We start from the raw sequence: 20,194 nt of genomic DNA on the forward strand, positions 1-20,194 counted from the left end.
TTCCCATCCACTGTTGATTGGTGCCAAGCACTGATGCTGAACTATCCAAAACTATAACTTTTTATTTATCATTCTGTTGGCAAATCTTTGTTTAACAAGAATTATTTGTGGGCTTCTCTGTCCAAAAGCAGTTAATGCATTTGGTTGTATTTTCAGCTGTGTTTTTTTTTTATCTAACAACATGATTACTTCCAAGATGAATGTAATTCATCAAAAAATTTTAGAAATTGAGTTCACTTTTTTATCAGTTCAAAACACTTATCACAAAAATGTAGCAGAGTGATACACTTCTGATAAAAAAAATAAAAAGGAGATCTAACTTTTACTTCAAATTTAGATGAATAGTATTTGTCATTCCAAATCTGATCAGTTGAAACCTATTTAAAGTATGCAGAACATGGAGCAAACTTTTTGGTGTTGTTGCTTCTGTCAATCTTCCTGAAATTAGTCATTCAAGCTGCAGAAGAGGGCAGGAATATTTGTACTATTATCCTAATGAAACTCTAAACAGTTTCCCAAGTGGCACCTTCAGCACAGCAGTGCCTCTCCTTTGTGCTACTCCTCACCTCTGACCACAGCAGCTGGGGAGGTCTCCAACCTCAGCAACAGTTTGGGCTGTGCTCTGTTGCTGAGGGAAGATCTTTACACCCCTCAACATGCTCAGGTTGAAATCAGCCCTGGGTTGAGCAGGAGTTTGCATTAGGTCATCTCCAGAGTTTTCTTCCAACCTAATTTATTATATGTGTTCATGAGAAGTACGAAAATAGGAAAGTATGTAATATGTATTTGCAGTGTTACTTGGCTGGGCTTTTATTTGGAATCACCTGTAGAACAAGTGAGTTCTGGTCACTACAGAAAAGAGTAAAAATTTACCAGTTTTAAGCGCTGGTAAATGACTCCCCTCCAGTATAATAGGAAATGTGAAAACGGGATATGAAAAAGTGGAACTGGATTCCTGTAAGAGGGAGATCTCCTGCCAGTTCTGAGATACAATCTTTGGGGAAATTAAAGAGATGACTCAGTGTAATGCACAGTGTGCCTGTACAACCAGTAAATCAAAAGAGACAGTGTCACAATCCATTCTTTTTTCTCTTATCTAGCAGAGGATTTTGTTTTCATTTTCAGTACAGAACAAGAAATGGGATTCAAGTTCACAAATGTGACAGACTACTGGCTGAAGAGGCTTCAAACAAATCCAAGAAAATGTTCTTTAAACATTGCAGGAGATAACTCACAGGCATGGTGATACTTATTTTTAGAATTTTTATAGATCATCTGCATTGTTGTGTAATGTTAAAATTTCTCACTAGGTTGACACATCATAAATATAATTGTGAAGTTTTCTGGTTCATAAATTTTGGACTGAGGATGTAAATGGTATAAACATCCCAGAGAGTGGCCAGGAGGGGATGACACAAAATTAATCTATGTGTAAGAATGCAGCCCTTCTATCTAGATTAAAAGAAATTGGAAAAAATATGAAAATGAAAGTTTATGGAGCAGTTTGGTTTGGTAAATAATTTATATTAGCAAATGAAGATATTATTTGATGATTTTTTAAAAATCTCTAATCTTATTTAACAGTATATCTTTGAGAGATAAATATGATTAATGTAGATGCTGGGGATCTCTGAAAGTCCTACCAGAAATTTGGCATTATGCTTTGTATTTGAACTGTTGCTTAGGAATATTTAAATTAATGTTAAATCAGAGTACTTACTACTTCATCTCTTGTTGATTATTTTCATTGCTACAAAGTCAGTACAAACAGAATATATTGTGGAGGGATGATTTTGACTGGCTGCTGGCACCCACCCTCAGGAGGACAGAAAGAAAATAAGATATACAAGACCATGGGTTGAGGTAAAGATAGTTTAATTAAAAAAAAAAAAAAAAAAAACGAAAGACACATGTGGAACTGAAGAATAAAAGAAGAATTTTATTCACTATTTTACATCATCAGACAGATGTCCACTGAATTTCTGGGAAGTGGTGAATTGGTACACATGGCAATGCCTTCAGAAGGCAAACACCATAACCCTAAATATCCCTCCCTTCTCCTTTCCACCCTTCCTTTTATGACTGAGTATTATGCCTACAGTGTGGAATAGCTTTTGAGTCAGTTCAGATCAGGTGCCCCAGCTGTCTCCCCTCCAAACCTCTTGCCTGTCTGCAGCCTGTTGGCCTTGTGAGTGGTGGGTTGGACAGACAGCCCTGATACTGTGTGAGCAATAGGCAAAACATCAGTGTGTTACCAGCACCCCTGTAGCTAGAAATGCAAAGCACACCACTGCATGGGATGCTAAAATGAAATTAAAGTCTATCTCAACCAGACCCAGTGTGTGTAAAAATGGAGATGTGCAGTATTATATCTGATTTAAAGCTGTATTTAGATAGGGATATAGTTTTTTGTTCATAAGACAGTGTGAAAAAGACATTTAAAAAAAAGGGTGGGCAATACATCTGACATGTAGCTAGAAAAATATTTATTTTGAAAAAAAATATAAGTTTAAGGTAAAGTGTCCATAAATGTTAATTAAAAATACGATTTTAGAGTCCTGAAATATGATCATTCAATCATACTCTCCTTGTAGTGCCTAGTTACTATTGATTGGATCTCATATTACTTTATCGCCTTGTACCTTCTTAGTGGTGACAGCATTGCTGCTTGAAAATGAGCCGTTTACTATTTCTATCTTCTCCTTTAAAAGACCAAATATTATTGTATGAGGCTTAAAATACTTGGTTTTACTTGAAGAATTTCATTTGATCTTATCTGCTTCTAAGCATTCTCTTGGCTTCAACTGACTGAGAATTTTTACACTGTTGTTCCTGAGCAGAGAGGAAGGTTTAGAATTGCTCTGCCAAGCCTTTCAGCAGCCTTCTACTTCTTCCACTTATCAGTGTAAAATATTAGTTTTGTCACAAATTCTCCCACGTAATCAATATGTAAACTCAGGAAACACTGGAAAATGCAGTGGTGGTGTTCCTGAAGCTTGGGCACATCCAAGGTAAAGATCTCAAGGTATCCTTAATAAGGACCCCATTTGCTTTAGCTAGTAACATGTGGATGATAAGTTTCAGTCAGTATAAAACTATTTCTGGATCAAATTATCATTGAAGAGTAGCATTTTGAAATGTTTTCCAGGTTGAGCTTCAGACAAAGATATTTACTCCACAGTTTATTTAATTATATCTGTCTTGCTGTCATCTTTTCAACTTTAGATTTAACATAATATTTTAATAAAATCTTAACTGAAGTTTGCTCATTCTTTTAAAGGTTTCTTATTGATAATGTTTTATTATGTAATATTTTGCATTATTTGGAAGTATATTTTTCAATCTTATACATAAGTTTAAAGGTAATTTTTTTCAGTTAGAATTGTATTTTCCAGACAACATATCTTAACTGAAGTCACTGGTTTTAGTTGTGGTTTGGGATATGTGCAGGCCTACAAGGAATGTTATACCTTCACTCTAGAAATCTGGACTGTGCCAGTCTTAAAACATAAAAATCCATATTTTGTCATATTTCATAGTTTAAGAATCCAGTAAAGGTGAGTTTGCATTTAATGGAACTGAAATCCCCAGAAGATGGTTAATCTGATTCAGAGGTGTTCTTGCATGTTAACAAGGTAAGCTAACAGGTAGGCAGCATCTGTGTGTTATCAGCACTCTTTAGGTCACAAATCTAAACGACAGCACCATATGAGATGCTCTAAAGAAAATTGACTCAATCTCAGCCAGACTCAGTGCAGATGTTCAAGATAAATCAGATGAATTATGTCTGTAAAGTGCTTATGCTTCTTCATTGACTCTGGAGACAAGTGGATTCTTCCAGGGAATCCTAGAATTACCAGCTGAAATTGAGACTTTTTTTTTTATGTCTGTAGCTGAGATGAAACTCAGTAGTATTTGTAACTAACCGACCTTAAAAACGTAGCCAAAAGCATCAAAAGTTAGTGTCTAGGTGCCAAAAGGCATGTGCATGCTTCTCTCTCTCCATTGTTTGAAGATGTGCTACTCCTTAGGGAAAATTAGGAGAATATTCTTTCCAATGAAATTCAGACCACAAATTCTTTATTTTTTTCATTCATGTGTCTTATAGTTGTATTACAAGTGATTGTGGAAGAGCAAAAACCTGAGCAGTGTGTGGTTCTGATGTGTCTGTCTTCTGATAACTCATTTGCAAGACATTAAAAGAAGGCTGTATTGTAAAATGGACAGTCTGCAATAGAGAGCTGTTGATTTAAGGGTAAAATCAGTAAAAACCTTTGTAGGGACCAGGAAATAAAGCAGTCAGTACAATACCAGGCAAAGTTATATCAAGTGTTGGACTGGTATCAACCATTGGATGGTTAAGAAGTCACAGCAAAGGTGTTTGCTTTGTCAGCCAAAGAGTGGAAGAACAGGCTGTCTTCTTTGCTGTGTTTTCTATGTGAAACTTTCTGCTGCAATTACATGCCAGTTCCTGTCAAGTGACTGGCCCTAGACACAGTTGTTCTCTATATACAGTTTTCAAGTAATAAAGTAAAGAAACAATCTCCTCAATTTCATAATTTGTACATTGCTTGAAGTCTAGTTCTTTTCCATCTGCTCTGCAATCTGCTGCTGATAGTACATCATGAGGGAAGCCAACCAAATCCTCGGATCAGCCCGAGTTGTCAAACCTCATTTTCCTTCCATTTCTTCTACAAGGTACCTGTGTAAATAATTTTTGTTTAACAACTCTAGTTTCTGTATCTCTGATTTTATAGACTGAAGCAAGACTGATATAAACCACTCATCTTAAACAGATTCAAAGCCAAATATACATAACTGAATCATGGGATCATAGAGAGGTTTGGGTTGGAAGGAACCTAATAGATCATCCAGTTCTAACCCCCCTGTCATGGGCAGAAATGCTTGCTCAAAGCCCCACCCAACCTTAAAGATATTTTGTTTGCACCCGTAAGTAGTTTTAAATAATAACTTTTATTTCTATGACAGTTTCCCAATTAATTTTGATTTATCCACAGAATACTGGCTATGTGTCTACAGGCTGTAGAACTTGGATAATGTTTTAGAACAAACCATTTGCAGACAAAGTGCTTCAGAAGATTATTATTTAGGGTTCATTTGTAGCTATATCAGATCGTAGTATCCCTTTTAAAGCTGTGGCTTGCAAGTGTTTTCAGTTCCAGCTCAAATTCTCTTCAAGCATGATCACTGAGTATCTGTCAGCAGAGATTCTGTGTCAACATTTCTTTGTTCCCTCTGTTCCAACTGATTAACTTATAGCACGTTTTTTGTAGTTTTCTGGCATTTCATTATTTTAAAATAAAAAACCCCAATTTTTTAAAATCAAATTTGCAGGGAAGATTAGTAAGTTAAATAATTATTAATATGAAAAGTTGCATCATCTGCTAATATTTACAAGTTTTAATTAAAATTTAGTTAAATATTTTTCTGCTTTCCCAGTTGGACTGCTGTTTACAAGCAGAGTCTATCTGGTGTTTTGTAACAACTGAAAATTGTCCTCCTTTCCACTTTCTGAATAGCAATAATACTGCAAATACTTGTTTATTCATTGTAATAATGCATTTAAACTTCTCTGCCATCCCTATAGCTGAAACACTCAGAAAATAAGAACTTTTGCTGAAATTCACTGAAGTTTTGAAGTTATCAAAGCACCTGGTTAAAATGATTGAGTTCCAGTTATATTATTTTATTTAATTTTGTTTATATTCTCTTGATGGTATGAACAGTTATCTTTTATTTAAAGTTAATATTTTTGGTCTTTGAACTTCAATTTCTGAGAATATTGCTACACATCTGTCTATATCCCTTCTTAGGCATATTAAAATGTCAAAACCAGGTATGGAGATATGCAAGCCATGATCCTTTCTGAACAGTGCAGCCAGTGCAGCATTACTCAAATCCATTCTTAGCAGTATCTCAACAAGTGTAAAACCAAATTTATTTATTTCTTAAAAAAAATTAACTCTTTTTCTTTTTCATCTCTTTTTCTAAATCACTAATCTAGCTTCATCTTTATAAATGCATTGCCTGATAGATTCTGTAGTTTCTGTTGCTTTTTCAAATACATTAATACTCTTTCCAAATATGTTATTTTTTAATTTTAGTAGCTGAAATATTCTGAAATACAACACACCAAACAAATTATCTGTGTTTTAAGATAAGCATATCTACAACACTTAGCAAGTGCCCAAGGCCACCTGTTGTATTTGTGTCCCTGGGCACCTGTTTTATCTTGCATTTTGGCACTTTTTTCCATAAAACTATTCTGATATTCTACTATATAGGCACATGGAGTGAATCAAACAGGTCATTTAATGTAGTAGCACATAGTACAGTGTTGCAGATTAGCTGCAGAATTTTACTAGCCTATTAAAGGAAATGCTAAAAAGTGGCATGATTCTCTTTACTTGTCACAGTTCTCCTGACTTGCTTCATTATCCACTAAAATAATTTTCAACAAGCAATTCACTTAGCAGTGAGAAAAAATCTTAATCCTCTCCTGCAGTATCAAACTGGCATGTGAGAGGCAACTCTGTATGTCATTGCTACAGTAAAAACAACTTATGCAGCAGTGATAGAGGTGAAATGGCAGCAGAAACAGCTACATACAAGCTGCAGTGCTGGTGTGAATGTGTGGTGGGGACAGGAAAGGCTGTGCTATGTGTGAATGGGTGAGCATTCATCTGTTCACAGTATAATTAGAAAATGTTTCTGCAACCTATCCTTGGCTGAGTATTGTAGCCTATATTTGCAGCAGAAAAATGCTAAATGCACTCTGCAGCCTTTGTTTTTCTTCTTTCTGACTAAAGAAAAGTGCAGAATATATGTTTATATGCTGCACCTTGCACATGAATAGCAAAACTCCTGGAAAGTTTGTAAAAGATATCTCATGGACATAATGAATTTGAAAAATCAATTTGTTTAATTATTTTTTCAGGCACCTTTTATGCTTTTGCCCCACACTATCCTTTCCATCCTAAGTTCCTTGTAGTAAAATCTGTAGGGTTAGTACATATTTTTCAGCAGAGCACTTGTGTAATGATGGAGAAAGGTGCTCATCTGAGGGAAGAAATCTGGGTTCAATTTCCAATTTGTCTGTTCATTGTCTCAAATTTTATTTGTCACTTAGGGTTTGACAGGCACACATAAAAATGTAGGTGTAGCAAATCCTGTCATTTAAACTTGTAGGAAGTATGCACCAACACTCACCCAAGTTTACCTTTACCTGAAGAGCTGCATTCCTCCCATAGTGGAGATCCTTAATGCTTTGAATTTGCAGATCCCTAAGATTTTCTCAGTAGAGATGCAGATTCTCACAGCCTCTGGCTGTAGGTCTGTCACTATGATTTGCATTTGCTGTTGGCCATTTTCATCTATGACATCACTATGCCATAGAAGAAAATAAACTAAATTAGCATTCTGCTTTGAATTGCTGTCAGATCAATTGTGGAGACAGCCTAGGAAGACTAGCATCATTAGGCAAAAGTTAATCTGTATGAATACCACCTGATCTCTAAAGAGAAGTCCTCAATTTATGGGACATCAAGTGCTTTATGCTTGGTTTGTTGGAATAAGAGGCACAAAAATCCACACAGGAAACTCCTACAACTAGCCATAGAAAAAGCTACATTAAGAACAAAAATATATTAAAAATCCTGTCCCAATTTGCTTAGGCACCTTTATTTGGACTGTAGTTGTGAACTAATCCAAACATCTATACTGACCAGTGGCATCCATTCTAAAAGTGAAGGAAAGGGAATATTTTTCTTATATGTGAAAGATGATATTTATACAAAATATGGAATATACAGCTTCAGTTTCACCTCATCTAACAGTCTCCCAAAACACATTTCTTATCCTCTTGTGTCATCATCTTTTCATATTGAGAATGACAGTGAGGTTCAAGTCTCTAACTCTGAAGTGCATTAAACCAGTGTCACTTGGAATAGGGACTGGATCTCGTGTGTACCCTACCATTTAAGTTACATACCTCTTCTACATTAACAGAATTGAAATTGCTGCATTTTTCAATTGGCCTTGTCTTAAAGGCAGGCTTGCAAAGCTAGAAGCTAAATGGCTTGTCCCTGTGGACAGTGAGGAGCTCCTGTGTATCCTAGCAGCAGAACTTCCAATGGCTTGGGAGTTTTACAAACAAAGTCCCCGGAGCAGCTTACACAGCCCTTGGGCCTGTGGCTGATGAGCAGAGGTTTTCAGAATTATAGTTCTGCTGCCTGATTTAAAAGAAACATGTATAAATAAGTTACCAACCAGTGATGCTCAGTTACAGAATCGGTCTGTCAGTCTCAGGTGTTCTGCCATGATCTGCCTCGCTATAGCCAAGCTGGTTTTGCTTCTCAGATTTTTGTGTCTTGGAGATTAGCCTGCTGATCCTCTTGTGGCTGTTACCTCTTTGATGTCTTGTCAAGCAAAATCCCTGGTTCAGTGCCTCTTAATTCTCTCTGTTCTGGTGTCATAGAAGTTTTGTCTGTATGTCTAAAGCATGCACTGGGGATGGTTAGGGGCTGGATGAATTGCTGTTGTGCTCCCTGTGCTGTTTGCTGGTAGCTGTGCATTATGCCATCCTCATTATATTGTGCCAGTTTATAGGACAGCAGGTCTTGCTGTCTCTGGGCACCTTCCAGTTCCCTGTGTCTCTAACTTCAATTCCTAACATTAGAAGAATAACTTTTCAGCTGAGTGAATTGCTATCAAGTGTCTCATTTGCCATTCTGTCATTTTTAGAGTGACAAATACAGATCAGGAACTGTATCTGCAGTCTTTTATGTATGTTTTCAGTTATGCTGACACTCTCTGCCTCTTCCAAATTGACAGTAATGGAAGCTTGTGGTGATACATCTAAACAAATACTTCTTTGCAGCCTGTGTAAACTCCTGTGCTTTCCACTTGTTAGCCAGTGTCAGAGCATTTCACTTTGTCAGAAGCATCAAGCAAGATGAGTTCCATATAGATAATCAGCTATTTAAGGAGAAGGCCAAATAATAAAACCACCTCAGAAAAGTGCATAATGGACTGCAGAACATGTACGGACTTTTGTTACTCAAAATAAAAGATATCTAGGCCTCCCCTCCTTTTTAAAGAGCATTAAGTTATGGCTCTCTGTGGATGCAGTTCTTGTTGGCTCTGTACAGAACATGCACTGTGTTCTGTGTGCCAGCCCAGTGCCTTCAGTAATCTCAAATATATAAAGAACAAGCTCAAGTTTAGTTAAGATGCATCAGGGTTGGTAAAATTGCTTTAAAAGGCAACTAAAACCTCCCCAAAGTGTCTATGCTCTCATTGCTGTCCCAGGACACCCAGGATTCAGTTTGTATGTGTCTGGGTTGTCAGTTATGTCACAGACCTCACAAGAGATACAGAGCTCTTTGGATTATCATCTGGAGATCAAGTTATGTTACTGCACTGGGAATCACTTAATCACATAGGTTTAACAATGCCTTTTAATATGTGAACAGGTTTTGGGGTTTTTTTGTTTTTTTTTTTTTTGACATGCTAGCCATCAAGAAGTAACATAAAGCAACTAAATCCTTGACCCAGTTTGACAAAGCTCCATATAGAGTTTGACTTCATGGTTTACCCTTACATTTAAGTGTCTCCATTCAAGCTAAAGCCCATTCTTAGATCCTGTGGTGGTCAAGAAAAAACCATCTCAGCACTGGGTCTCAGTCATGACATTTTTTCCAGGTCTTGGAACAATGTCAATAGCACCACAGTGACTTGTGCATCTTTACCCAATGTAAAATTTAAAACCTTCCATTTGCTTTCAGACTTAGTAATTTTAGCAGTGTCATCTTTCTTTGAAAAAATGCTTTGATATACTCCTTTGAACAAAACCTCCAGGCTAGTGTAGTTGTGTCCCTCTTTATCCATTCTGTGCACACTGCTGCTAACTCCAGAAACTATTCAAATACACTGGGCTCATATGTCTTTTTACTGACTCATGGGTATTAACATACCTTTTGCATCAACATGGATGTAGACAGTTACTTATGATTTTTTAAAAATCTGTTTTAGAATTGTATTTATCAAATCTCCTTTGTCTTTTGATCCTTCTCTTTCATCCTATTCTGTTAAGATTTTGCTCTACCTTCCTTAGACTTTGGCCTGCTAAAAGCAGTTTCCCTGGAGCTGCAGCTTCCAGTGTTACTGTGAAAGGCTCCCAAATCCCAGTCACAGATTTGTCCTTTATCTATAATATTCACAAGTATTGGCTCCTCAGACTTTGTTTACACTTATCCTACCCTAGAAGAGCTTTTTTACTCTGTGCTTTAACTGCTGTGTTTTTTCACTCAGTGTTTCCTTAGGTTGTCCTGCTCAATAAGCTGGTGCCTTGCTGCACAGTACACATATGCTGGAGCAAACAGAAAAGCCTTTTGACAAGCTATAGTCCTTTTGACAGTTAACTGGAGCCCAGCAGACCTTAGTCCTCCTGCAAGGTGCAGACATGGGTCCTGGCCAGGAAGAAGGCTAAACAATTAAAGAAAACTACTCTAATCATTAGCTAAAGCTAGAAAAATGGATTTTCCACAATAGGATTTCCCACAATAGAATTAATTTGACTTTTGATACTGTTATAATATGTGTCCTGCTGGTATCTTCAGGAAAGCATGTCTTTCTTGAAAATGTCAAGTGTCCTTATTCCTATTTAAACTAAAACCTGAAAATGAAAACTGGAGGGTTAGGGTTTATTTTAAATTCATTTTTATCAGCCCCGAATCCCTATTTTAGTCGATTTCTCTTTGTGTTTTGAAAGAAAAATAATACTGCAGAGACCATAAAAGACAGAGGGTGTAATGCTAACAGTTAATGAAATAGTAATGTATTTCATTACTATTTCTAATAAGATGACAATTCTAAAAATATTCTTCCTGTTCATAAAAAGTTATAGCTGTATTTTAATTAGTAAATGCACTTAAAACATGCACAGTTTATATTCCTAGCAACTTCTTTATAATATGCTATTTTGACACTAACTGAAGGTTTGTCAGTTTGCATATTTAATTCAGGCATTAATTACTTGTAGACTGGAATGCACAATTTATACTAAACTTCCTCGGTGTTTTCATGTTTTAAATGACAAGAAGAACTGTTGGGAGGATGTGATGTTTTCAAGACCCTTCTGTGTATTTAACTATTGTATCCAGCTCATTCAACCTTATAATAAACCTTCTGATACTTCTAACATTCATAAAAATAAGTGATTACACTGAGAATTTCAATTTCTATTAAAAAACATCACTTATGTCTGAGTTGGTTTCTCTTCTGCTAGGTAATACCAGTATTCAGGGATCAGTGACCTCTCAGCGTTTTTGGTTAACCCTCCTTGTGCCCAGCATCCTGCCAGGGTGGCTGTGGCAGGCCTGCTCTGTGTGCCAGGGCTATAGGAATGACCCAAGTGGCCAGTTTTCTGGGGGCGTTGAGCAAGTGTTTGCTTGTTGCACACCTGTAATCATGTGCAATGCATATGAGAATGTGTAGTGCGCATAAGAAAAGGTGAGAACCCTGGGCTTTTGTATGTGCCTCCCGCTGATGGAAATGACTAAGATATGCTTTGCATTTGAGGGCCATTCCTTACAAATAACACTTATTGCTGTGCCTTTTTTGTGATTAAGAAGCCTTCTTAAGGAATGCAGACTTGATTATTTTCTTCCTTCACAGATGCTACAAGAATGGCATGCCCAAGATACAGGAAAAAAGGAATTCCAAACATTTTCCAGTTCTAAAGCATCTAGGAAAATATATCTGGGAGGGTTGTGCTTGCCTGTTTTCAGTCTGTTTCTGCTGTTGCCCTCTCTTGGAGGCAGAACATAGAAGCAGGGAGACTTTAGGCTAACCTGATGTTCCTGGTTTTGGGTTATTACATCCTTATTTATAACATGGTTAATTTAGGATACTTATGATCTTTTAACTACATGGAATGCTGTTAAAATAGTTTGGTTTGTTTTTTTGTTTGGTTTTTTTTTTTTTTTCAGCAGAAAATCAGATCCAGCATTTATGTGCTGTTCAACAGAAAAAATAAACAGATGGCATTTTTTGTTAGTGACATACCAGCAGAAAGGTCATAATATGTATAATGAAAAGGGCTGTTATACTAGGAGGACATTTTTCATATGTCATGAAACTATTCACTGACAATAATATTTCTGCTCTACAACATATTAAATTCTCTCTAAGAAATTAGACTATGCTATGCATGGACTTGTGCTAGCAAGACTTTATATCTTGCTCAGATATTTAGATTTTACCAGCTGGCCCAGAGAGTGGAATCAGTTTGCATGGATCCAATTGCAGAGATATGGTCTGTATAGTTCCTAGACATTGCAATATTTGGAATGTAACAATGGTAAGACTTGAATAATGGATAGCACAGTGTTCAAGGACACTTTTACATATAACTGTGTCACTTATGTGCACTCCTAAACAGGCATGATCATACATAAAAATGTTTACAAGTGTCTTGAAAACAAAGATATCACTTTAAAAGTTAAAATACAATTGTCATTGATATTCATTATCATAATTTTTCATAACTCTCTTGAGGAGAGTTGCCTCTTCTTGACCCCTACAAAAGTCTTTTAGAAAAGGATATCAGTATATTAAAATGTATGGTTTTTTTCAGAAAGGTTTTAATCTGGAACAAATAACTTTACCTTCTGAATTGTCTTTATAGCATCTTGGTGCGCTTTCAGTCAAATTACCAAGTAAGGTTGTAAATCCTATCTGTTGCATTATTTGAGCAGAATGGAAATGCTTCTTTTGGATTTAAGTAAAATAGATCTGTGAAAATAAATTGTATAAATCTAGAAACACTGACATCTCACTGAAATTTTGCAAAACTTGCTTACATTGATGTGTTAAAAAAGTGGTTGTATAACTGATAGAGTGAAAAGTCAAGCAGTTCAATTATCTTTTTGAAGATAGCTTAAAAGTTTTTATTTTTCTTCATAAAGACTTTGCAAAGTCGCAGACTTGAAAAATGTTGTAATTTTATTTGTATAAAGGAAAAAGATAAAAAACCATAAAGTGTTTTCTACTTCCAGAAGCTTCACATAATCCTAAAGTCTTTGCCAACTGTTATTTTAGCACCTTCAGAAGAGACATGGACTTCAAAATCAGATTCACATTGCATTTCTAATTGAAATCAATACGTATGGGTTCAGTTCTATGTCAAGATTCAGATCTAGCAGAAAAGTTATTATGAAAGCAATGGGAAATCTTTCACAGATAATCATAAATTTTGTCACTAATGCAAGTTCTTTGTAAATACATTGAGCCAAATGTGTATATCTTCGTTTGTGTTCTTGTTTTCACAGTGCATACATTATAACAGACTTCATGGGCATCAGGAATGAAAATTTTATGAAGGTAGCTGCAGTTGGGACTTGGATGGGAGATTTTGTCACAGCGTGGATGGTAAGAAACATAATTACATTTTAAAGGAAAGGAGTATGTTTGTTGCTTTCAAGAGAAAGAGGAGAGGAGAGAAAACTCAATTTCTCTAATTCAAGTGTTTCAACCCCGAAAAGTAAAATGCATAATGGCAGGTATTCAATTGACAATCCAGAGGAGTTTCAATTAAAATATATCAGGGAGATTATTTTTTTCTGTGAGTGGGAGTTCTGCCATTGACTTCTGCATGGTGGCCCTTTGCTATGAAGTAGCCATCACAAGTTACTATCCTGTGAAACAGTAACAGCTAAAGAGAAATATGTCTAATGAAAAGAATTCAAGAAAAATTAAACTGAAAGACGTGTTAGAGAACAATGGAATGAGAGAAGGAAAGCAAGCCAGTTACATGCCAGGATTTGAAGGTAGTCTGATGTGAAACTACCTGATTAAATTTGTATCTAATTTAGGACTTAGAAAAATAAAATTTTCACTTGGAATTATACTTGTTACAAAGGCTTTCTTCTATGTGCAAGCCAAATATCACCTTAGAAAAAAAAAAAAACAGAAAATGACAGCTAATTTTTGGGAACAAAATAAAGCATCTGCACATTTTAATTGTTCAGAAAAAGCATTTCTTTAACACAAAGTGATATAAAATGAATTTAATTATTTTTTAACATTAGGTTTTTAAGATTAGTTTAGGTAAGATTTTTAGCAATTGTATTTTAACATCTTCTACCCTCCATATTTGGAACAAACGGTACAACAGACAGAAGGGGAAAAAAGCATCAAGGATTTTTTCAGGATGTTGTTCAGTATGTGTCTGTAGTTTGTCCAAGACAAACTGTACTCTGTGAAAGGGTGACCATGAAAAGCAAGTACAGAGGAAATAATTTGTATATGCTTTGCAGTAAGGACATCACAGAATTGGTGCCTTGACTAATGTTGACAATTAATGTGGACTTCTTCTGAATTGGTAATAAAATTAATGGGTACTTCTGAATACCTTTAGCTTGCTTTTTTTTCATGAGCTTCCACACCTTTATTCCACTATCAAAGAAGAGATGATGCATAAACTAAGCTGAACTAACAGAGATCATGTACATCCTACATATGTGACTTAGGGCTCCAGTGGTAAAGATAAGTTGCTCTACATTAGGTAATGGGCTTTTTCAGTCCCTCTTTTCTCCTTTCCATTAAAGATAATCTCTGTTTTGTGCAACACTGTACAAAGCATGGAAATGATTGATTCAAAAGGCATGAGAGTCCTGATCATTTTCTGGGTACTCAAAACTCTCTCAGGTCTCTCCAACAGCGGAGTCACAACTGGATTGTGCCGCAGCAGATTCCTGTGGCAGATGGAGTTATCACTGAAGAATGGGAGAGAGACTAGGAGAAACTACAGAAGTGGTTTGATTAGGGGAGACTGTTTAAATTAGTCTGGTTCTATCAGCTTTCAGGAAGAGTAGAGAACATGGGATTGGAGAGTCAATGTGTTTTAGGACATGCTTTGATTGCATGAGGAGAATTAAGAGGTGTAGTGATTCATGTTTAGGTCTTCAGGGCAAAAGAAAATAGTGGTTTGCTTCTGCAGTACAAATCTCTAGGCAAAGTATATCAACTAGGCAATGGAAATGACAGTGTTCAAGAGCAGCCACACCTGGGAACATCAAAAAAACCTACACTTTCAGGTCTCTACCTGAATTAATAAAAGATGAGATTGGACGTGTATGTTGGTGCACAGACATGTACATTGGCGCAAATCATCTTCCATGACATCTAATTTAAGCAATCCATCTTATTCTATATGAACAGAAATTTCTTTGTTATATATATTTGAATTTACTTGACCTTCTGCTGATAAAACCCAGCATGGAATTGATGTCAAAGTAATAGGAGTCTTTCTGTGGTATTATATTTTATGAAGTTTCCTCACCCTGTTTTGAAACAGAAAAGAAAAAACAAACCTGTAAAGGAACCTTTGCACATCTTCCCATTAACAGCAGTGTTTATATTTTCTAATGTTTAAGAAGTTTTTTTAAAGAAACAATCAATCCATAGACTCCAAAGCAGCATAGACTCTAAATACCTTTTAGAAGTAGCAGAAGAAAATGCATCCTTCACTTCACTATATTTGAACTACATCTTAATCCTTATTTCATTGGAAACTTTGGGAATAAGAAGAAATAAAACAGATAGGATTCCATTTAAAAATGAGTAATCAATAAACAATACTATTACCCCAGGATAGTGAGGAGTAAAGTAATTGAAATGGGAAAATATGTTTTGGATCGCTGTTTGTTTTGGATTGAAAAGGCAGAAGTAAGACTTTCTCATTAACACTTCCTAGCTGACTGACTAGTTTGGTGACAGGATCTTACACAATTTCTAATAAAGTCAGCAATATTATTTCCATTGTGTGTAATGAGAATGGGGCCATGCTATGGCTACAGAACCTTCTCCTTTGTATCTCTGGACAGGAGTGTCTACTACTAAATATATTTGCTGAAATCTGTAGTAACTGATATTCTGAAGTCTGTGAAGAAGGGAATGGGTTCAGTACACTGACTGTCTCTCTGCACTTTTCCCTCTTTGAAGCCATGGAAGTATGTCTTGCAATCTTGTACCTACTTTGACATGCCCTCCTGTTCCCATAAAAAGTGCATTGTCCTCCTGGAGAATGCTTTTGAGGCAGACGCCACAGATTTTTGCTCAGTAGAACACCTTGGAAGAAAGGCTGGATTTCACCCAGACAAGCCTATAAAGCAGCAATTATGGCTGCCTTCTGGCAGAGTGCGAGCAGGCTGAGCAAGCAGCTGATTTGAGGGAAGAATCTCTGATGATTAGAGTGTCCTCTCTGTGAAGATGAGCAGCCTGCTGCAGCTGTGTTTTTGTGAGGGACACAGTCCTCAGCATGTGGGGTAAGGCATGCTCAGAGGATAGCTACAGGAGTGAGTGGGTGGCACTGAAGAGTGACACAGAGAGCAGAGTAGTGTTTCAGGCTTTCAGACTGTCAAGTTGTTGTTCCATTCTGGTGATGGCTTTGTGGACTCTACAAAGATTGGCCCTGAGCTGTGAACTATACTCATGCACATGGCAAGCTTTGCTTACCAACTGCCATTACCATTTGTGTTAAAGACATATTGCTGCCTACAAACCCTACACACGTGTGTAAGAGTCTAAACAGTAGAAGTTTAGAAGTTTGTTGTATCTTTTTTAGACATTGCTTGCTAGGATTGTCAGAAGCTGAAGCAGTTGTCTTCAGCCAGTGTTTGGTACTGATCTCTACGAATATACCAGGCTGATCCTCCTGACAAGGAATCCTATTCCTATTTATATTCTTTCTGAATGGTAATTTAGTTGAGATTCTCTTTTCCCATGTTATTTGCTAGAGAGAACTGGGAACATTTGAGAAATCACTGGGCAGCAGAGACTCTGTTCCTGTTATCAGAAACAATGATAGACTCTAGGGATGGTTTAGTATATTATTCATCAAACCAGTGTTTACTGCGTATGTACCACCATATTCTTTTTAAAAAGAGAAGCCAGGAATTTTCTCATCACCGTGCTTTAGCAGAGTACTTGACACAATGAATGTGAACTGAATCATTGCAGCAATTCCTGACTGTTCTTTTTGACATCTTTGCTTGATTTCAGTTTGACTTCTCCCTTGTGTGGGACGATGAAGACTTCTGGGACTATTTGTCTTTCATCATCGTAGCAGATGAATTAGTAGGAAGTTAGGAAGCAGTACTCCCAGCATAGTCTGGACGGCAGAGTGAGAGATCACTAATGCTCAGCTGATGCAATGCTGACCAAGTCATGTCATATCCACTTGGATGGATGGATATGGAGGTAGAGACCTTCTGCCTAAGACTTCTTGTCAGGACATAGTATTGGGATTTCAAAAGGTTAGTACTGAGTAGTGAATCAACAACTCCCTTTCCTCATTAATGGAACTGGATAATGACTCCTGTATGCAGTTGCCTGGGCTTCTGTGAAGTCTTTTAGGGGAAAAGTCACTTCAATGGGTGGCATTCTGCAATAGAACTTTTGGTGGTCTGCTCCTCCCCTTGATAAAGATTATCTGATTTTATGCAAGGAGGATTTTCTGTTCTCTGAGATTTTCAGCATTAACTGCAAAAGCTTCAGTTTTTCAGCCTTATAATTCCGGGGGAAAACCTCACACCATTTTGTGTTCTGGTGTTGCTAGTTGTGAAAGAAATAGATTTTGTCCATGTTTTTTCACATTCCTCTGTTAAACATTTTTGTCTTCATTCGTGGTGAAGAAACTTACTGTATTTTTGTATTTTACGTGATTAACATGTCTTACCTGGGTAGTCCCAGTGTAACCAGTAGAGGGGCCTGTGGCTGGTTTGTAAAGAGTGCTCTGAAGGGCTGAAACCTTCCTTGGGATTCTTAATGCTATGAACATCAATAGCTGGCAGGTTTAAGTTCATGGTTACTGCCATGCAAGGACACAGGAAATCTGTAGAGTCCTAAACCAGAATGTTTTTCTGTCACATGCACCATATTGGATCTCAGCCTACAATAGTAAAAAACCCAGTTCCTCCACCTGGTCAGACCAAAAATCCACGCAGACTAGTATCCTACCTTAAACCATGACTATAAACAGAAGCCAACCAGAAGAGTAAGAGCAAGCCAATAGTATGTGGTAGGATCCTCTAATGCTCTCTTAAAATACATGCACTTTTGTGTATGTGACTCTTGATCTCAGAATTGTTTGGCTCTTTTTGCAATACTTTGCATTCAACTACAAAGAATTTCATCTGGCTTTTTATTGCCTGGAGACTTTCTTCCATAAGCACCTTTCCTAATTCTTCACATCCAGCAAGCCATCATCCTTTTCACTGTGCGAAAGTTAATATCATTATAAAGCTTTCTCACCTCACTGCTCATCCATTTTCCCAGGTTGCTTAGGAATATGATGAATAACTGCATCCCCTGCAAAAATCCCTGTGGAACTCTGGTAATGACCTCCCTCTGTTGCTAGAGCTGTCTGGCTAACCTATTTACCTTCTGTTCCCTGTCTTTTAATCAGTTATTTATCAACATAAAGACCTTCCCTAAAGCTCTGAGTGTTGAGTTTCCATAGAAGCCTGTGACGAGGAATTTTTCAAAAGCCTACTAGAAAATTCAGCTTTCCTTATTTTAAACACATCTCCTTCATCCATGAGTTTTGTTGACCTCATTCAGTAATTCTGTTCTGAAATATCTCCATTCCTGTTGTTTATAGAGCCAGCCACTAAGCACTCCTTCTGCAGCCTCAGATATTCCTTCTGCCATTAAAGAGGTAGTCTAACAATGTTGGCTGGCCCTGAAAGTGCAGTTTGTAGGAAAGACAAAGTCACAGCTCAGGAGCTGTGCGTGTGTGAAAAAGTATGGAGCCATCTTCATCTTGCCTTATCAGTGAAAGACAGTGAGCTTATTTCCTCATGTTCATCTTACTTCATCATTACTTTTCTCTGTCCTTTTTCCTCAACACCTCTTTGTCTTATGGCCTGGACATTATTTTGCAGGTGAAAAAAAATGTTAAGCTGTGAGTATTTTGTTTTGTATGTACTTGCACATAGCAGAATGTTCAGCATAGCCTGAACACGGCTGTTACTGCTATCTCAAAGACAGAAATGTCCCTGCTTGTGGTAAGACACATTCTGAGTATGGGCCTGGATTTCATGTTCAGAGAACATCGACCGTAGATACACAACTTCTCTTTTCTGAAATCTTATATAGTCTATGGATTTATTGGCTGAACAGGGAGGCTCTTAAAAGGTTTTTGATATTTTCATGATTAGATTGAATTGTTGAATCATAATTTTGAGCACAGTGACATTTGTCTGCTAAAGTAATTTTTTGAATCTGAATCCCTCTTGGTATTCTTACTGAGAAATGCCTTTTTTTGTAATTCCTTGCTGTACAAACAGTGGACACAATCTAATTTCTTTATTTTAAGATAGAAGTACTCAACTGCCCCAAAAATATTCTCATTTGGCACTTCATTTTGACTTTGTAAATGATGCTGTGTTGTTCCTTTATAAAATACAAGCATAATGAACTAATACACTGTACTGTGTAGGATGAATTAACAAAGCCCACACATCACCTGATGTTATTGTCTGGTAGACACCTGGTACCTGTAGAATATTCTGTGTGTACTTTCTTTTTTACTAATTTATGTGATAAGAATAGATGTTTACTTATTGCCATTAAAACATTTTTAATGGCTTGCAATCTCTTGACAAGAGTTTTAAAAGTATTTGGAGATATTTGCTTTTGATTGTTGCCTCTGTGATCATGACAAACAAAATTTATTTGTAGAGTATTATAGCAAGCTATTCAATGATTTCAAAGTGCTTTCCTTGTGTCCATTAAGAGAGAATATTATTCTTGTCCTCTTTTGCTGAGATGTAACTATCTATGTCAACATCCTAGAGTAATGAAGAGTTCGTTACCACTCTGCAGAAACTAGATTAATTTACCTCTTCATTTTATTTAATCTCAAAATGCATACGTGTTGCTAGGGCATGTTCACACAATGTGAGCAACATTTATGCTGGAAATACTATTATATTGATGAAAATAGCAGACACACTAAATTATTGCAGTGAAAATACATAGAAAATGAAATAATAATTTGACTAAAAAATGAAGTTTACTATAGTACAGGGAAGGACACCAGTTTAAAGTCTATGTTGAAAGAAAACATAACATCATTATTAAAAATAATAAAGTTTCCAGGATTTTG

The 20,194-nt window shown here is 36.6% G+C and overlaps 1 protein-coding gene across 7 annotated transcripts in view; it reads left to right on the top strand.

Annotated features, from left to right (window-relative positions):
• The window catches only part of TMEM117 (transmembrane protein 117), a 177,797-nt gene that overhangs the window by 61,152 nt on the left and 96,451 nt on the right, over positions 1–20,194 (top strand). For all 7 annotated transcript variants that reach the window (XM_072922305.1, XM_030258490.4, XM_072922319.1 and 4 more), the window contains exon 4: positions 13,353–13,452. In XM_072922305.1, coding sequence (XP_072778406.1) covers positions 13,353–13,452 — 100 coding nt within the window. The remainder of the gene's footprint in view (positions 1–13,352; positions 13,453–20,194) is intronic.

The sequence above is a fragment of the Taeniopygia guttata genome, chromosome 1A (genome assembly GCF_048771995.1).
Source record: "Taeniopygia guttata chromosome 1A, bTaeGut7.mat, whole genome shotgun sequence".
Classification (NCBI taxonomy): domain Eukaryota; kingdom Metazoa; phylum Chordata; class Aves; order Passeriformes; family Estrildidae; genus Taeniopygia; species Taeniopygia guttata.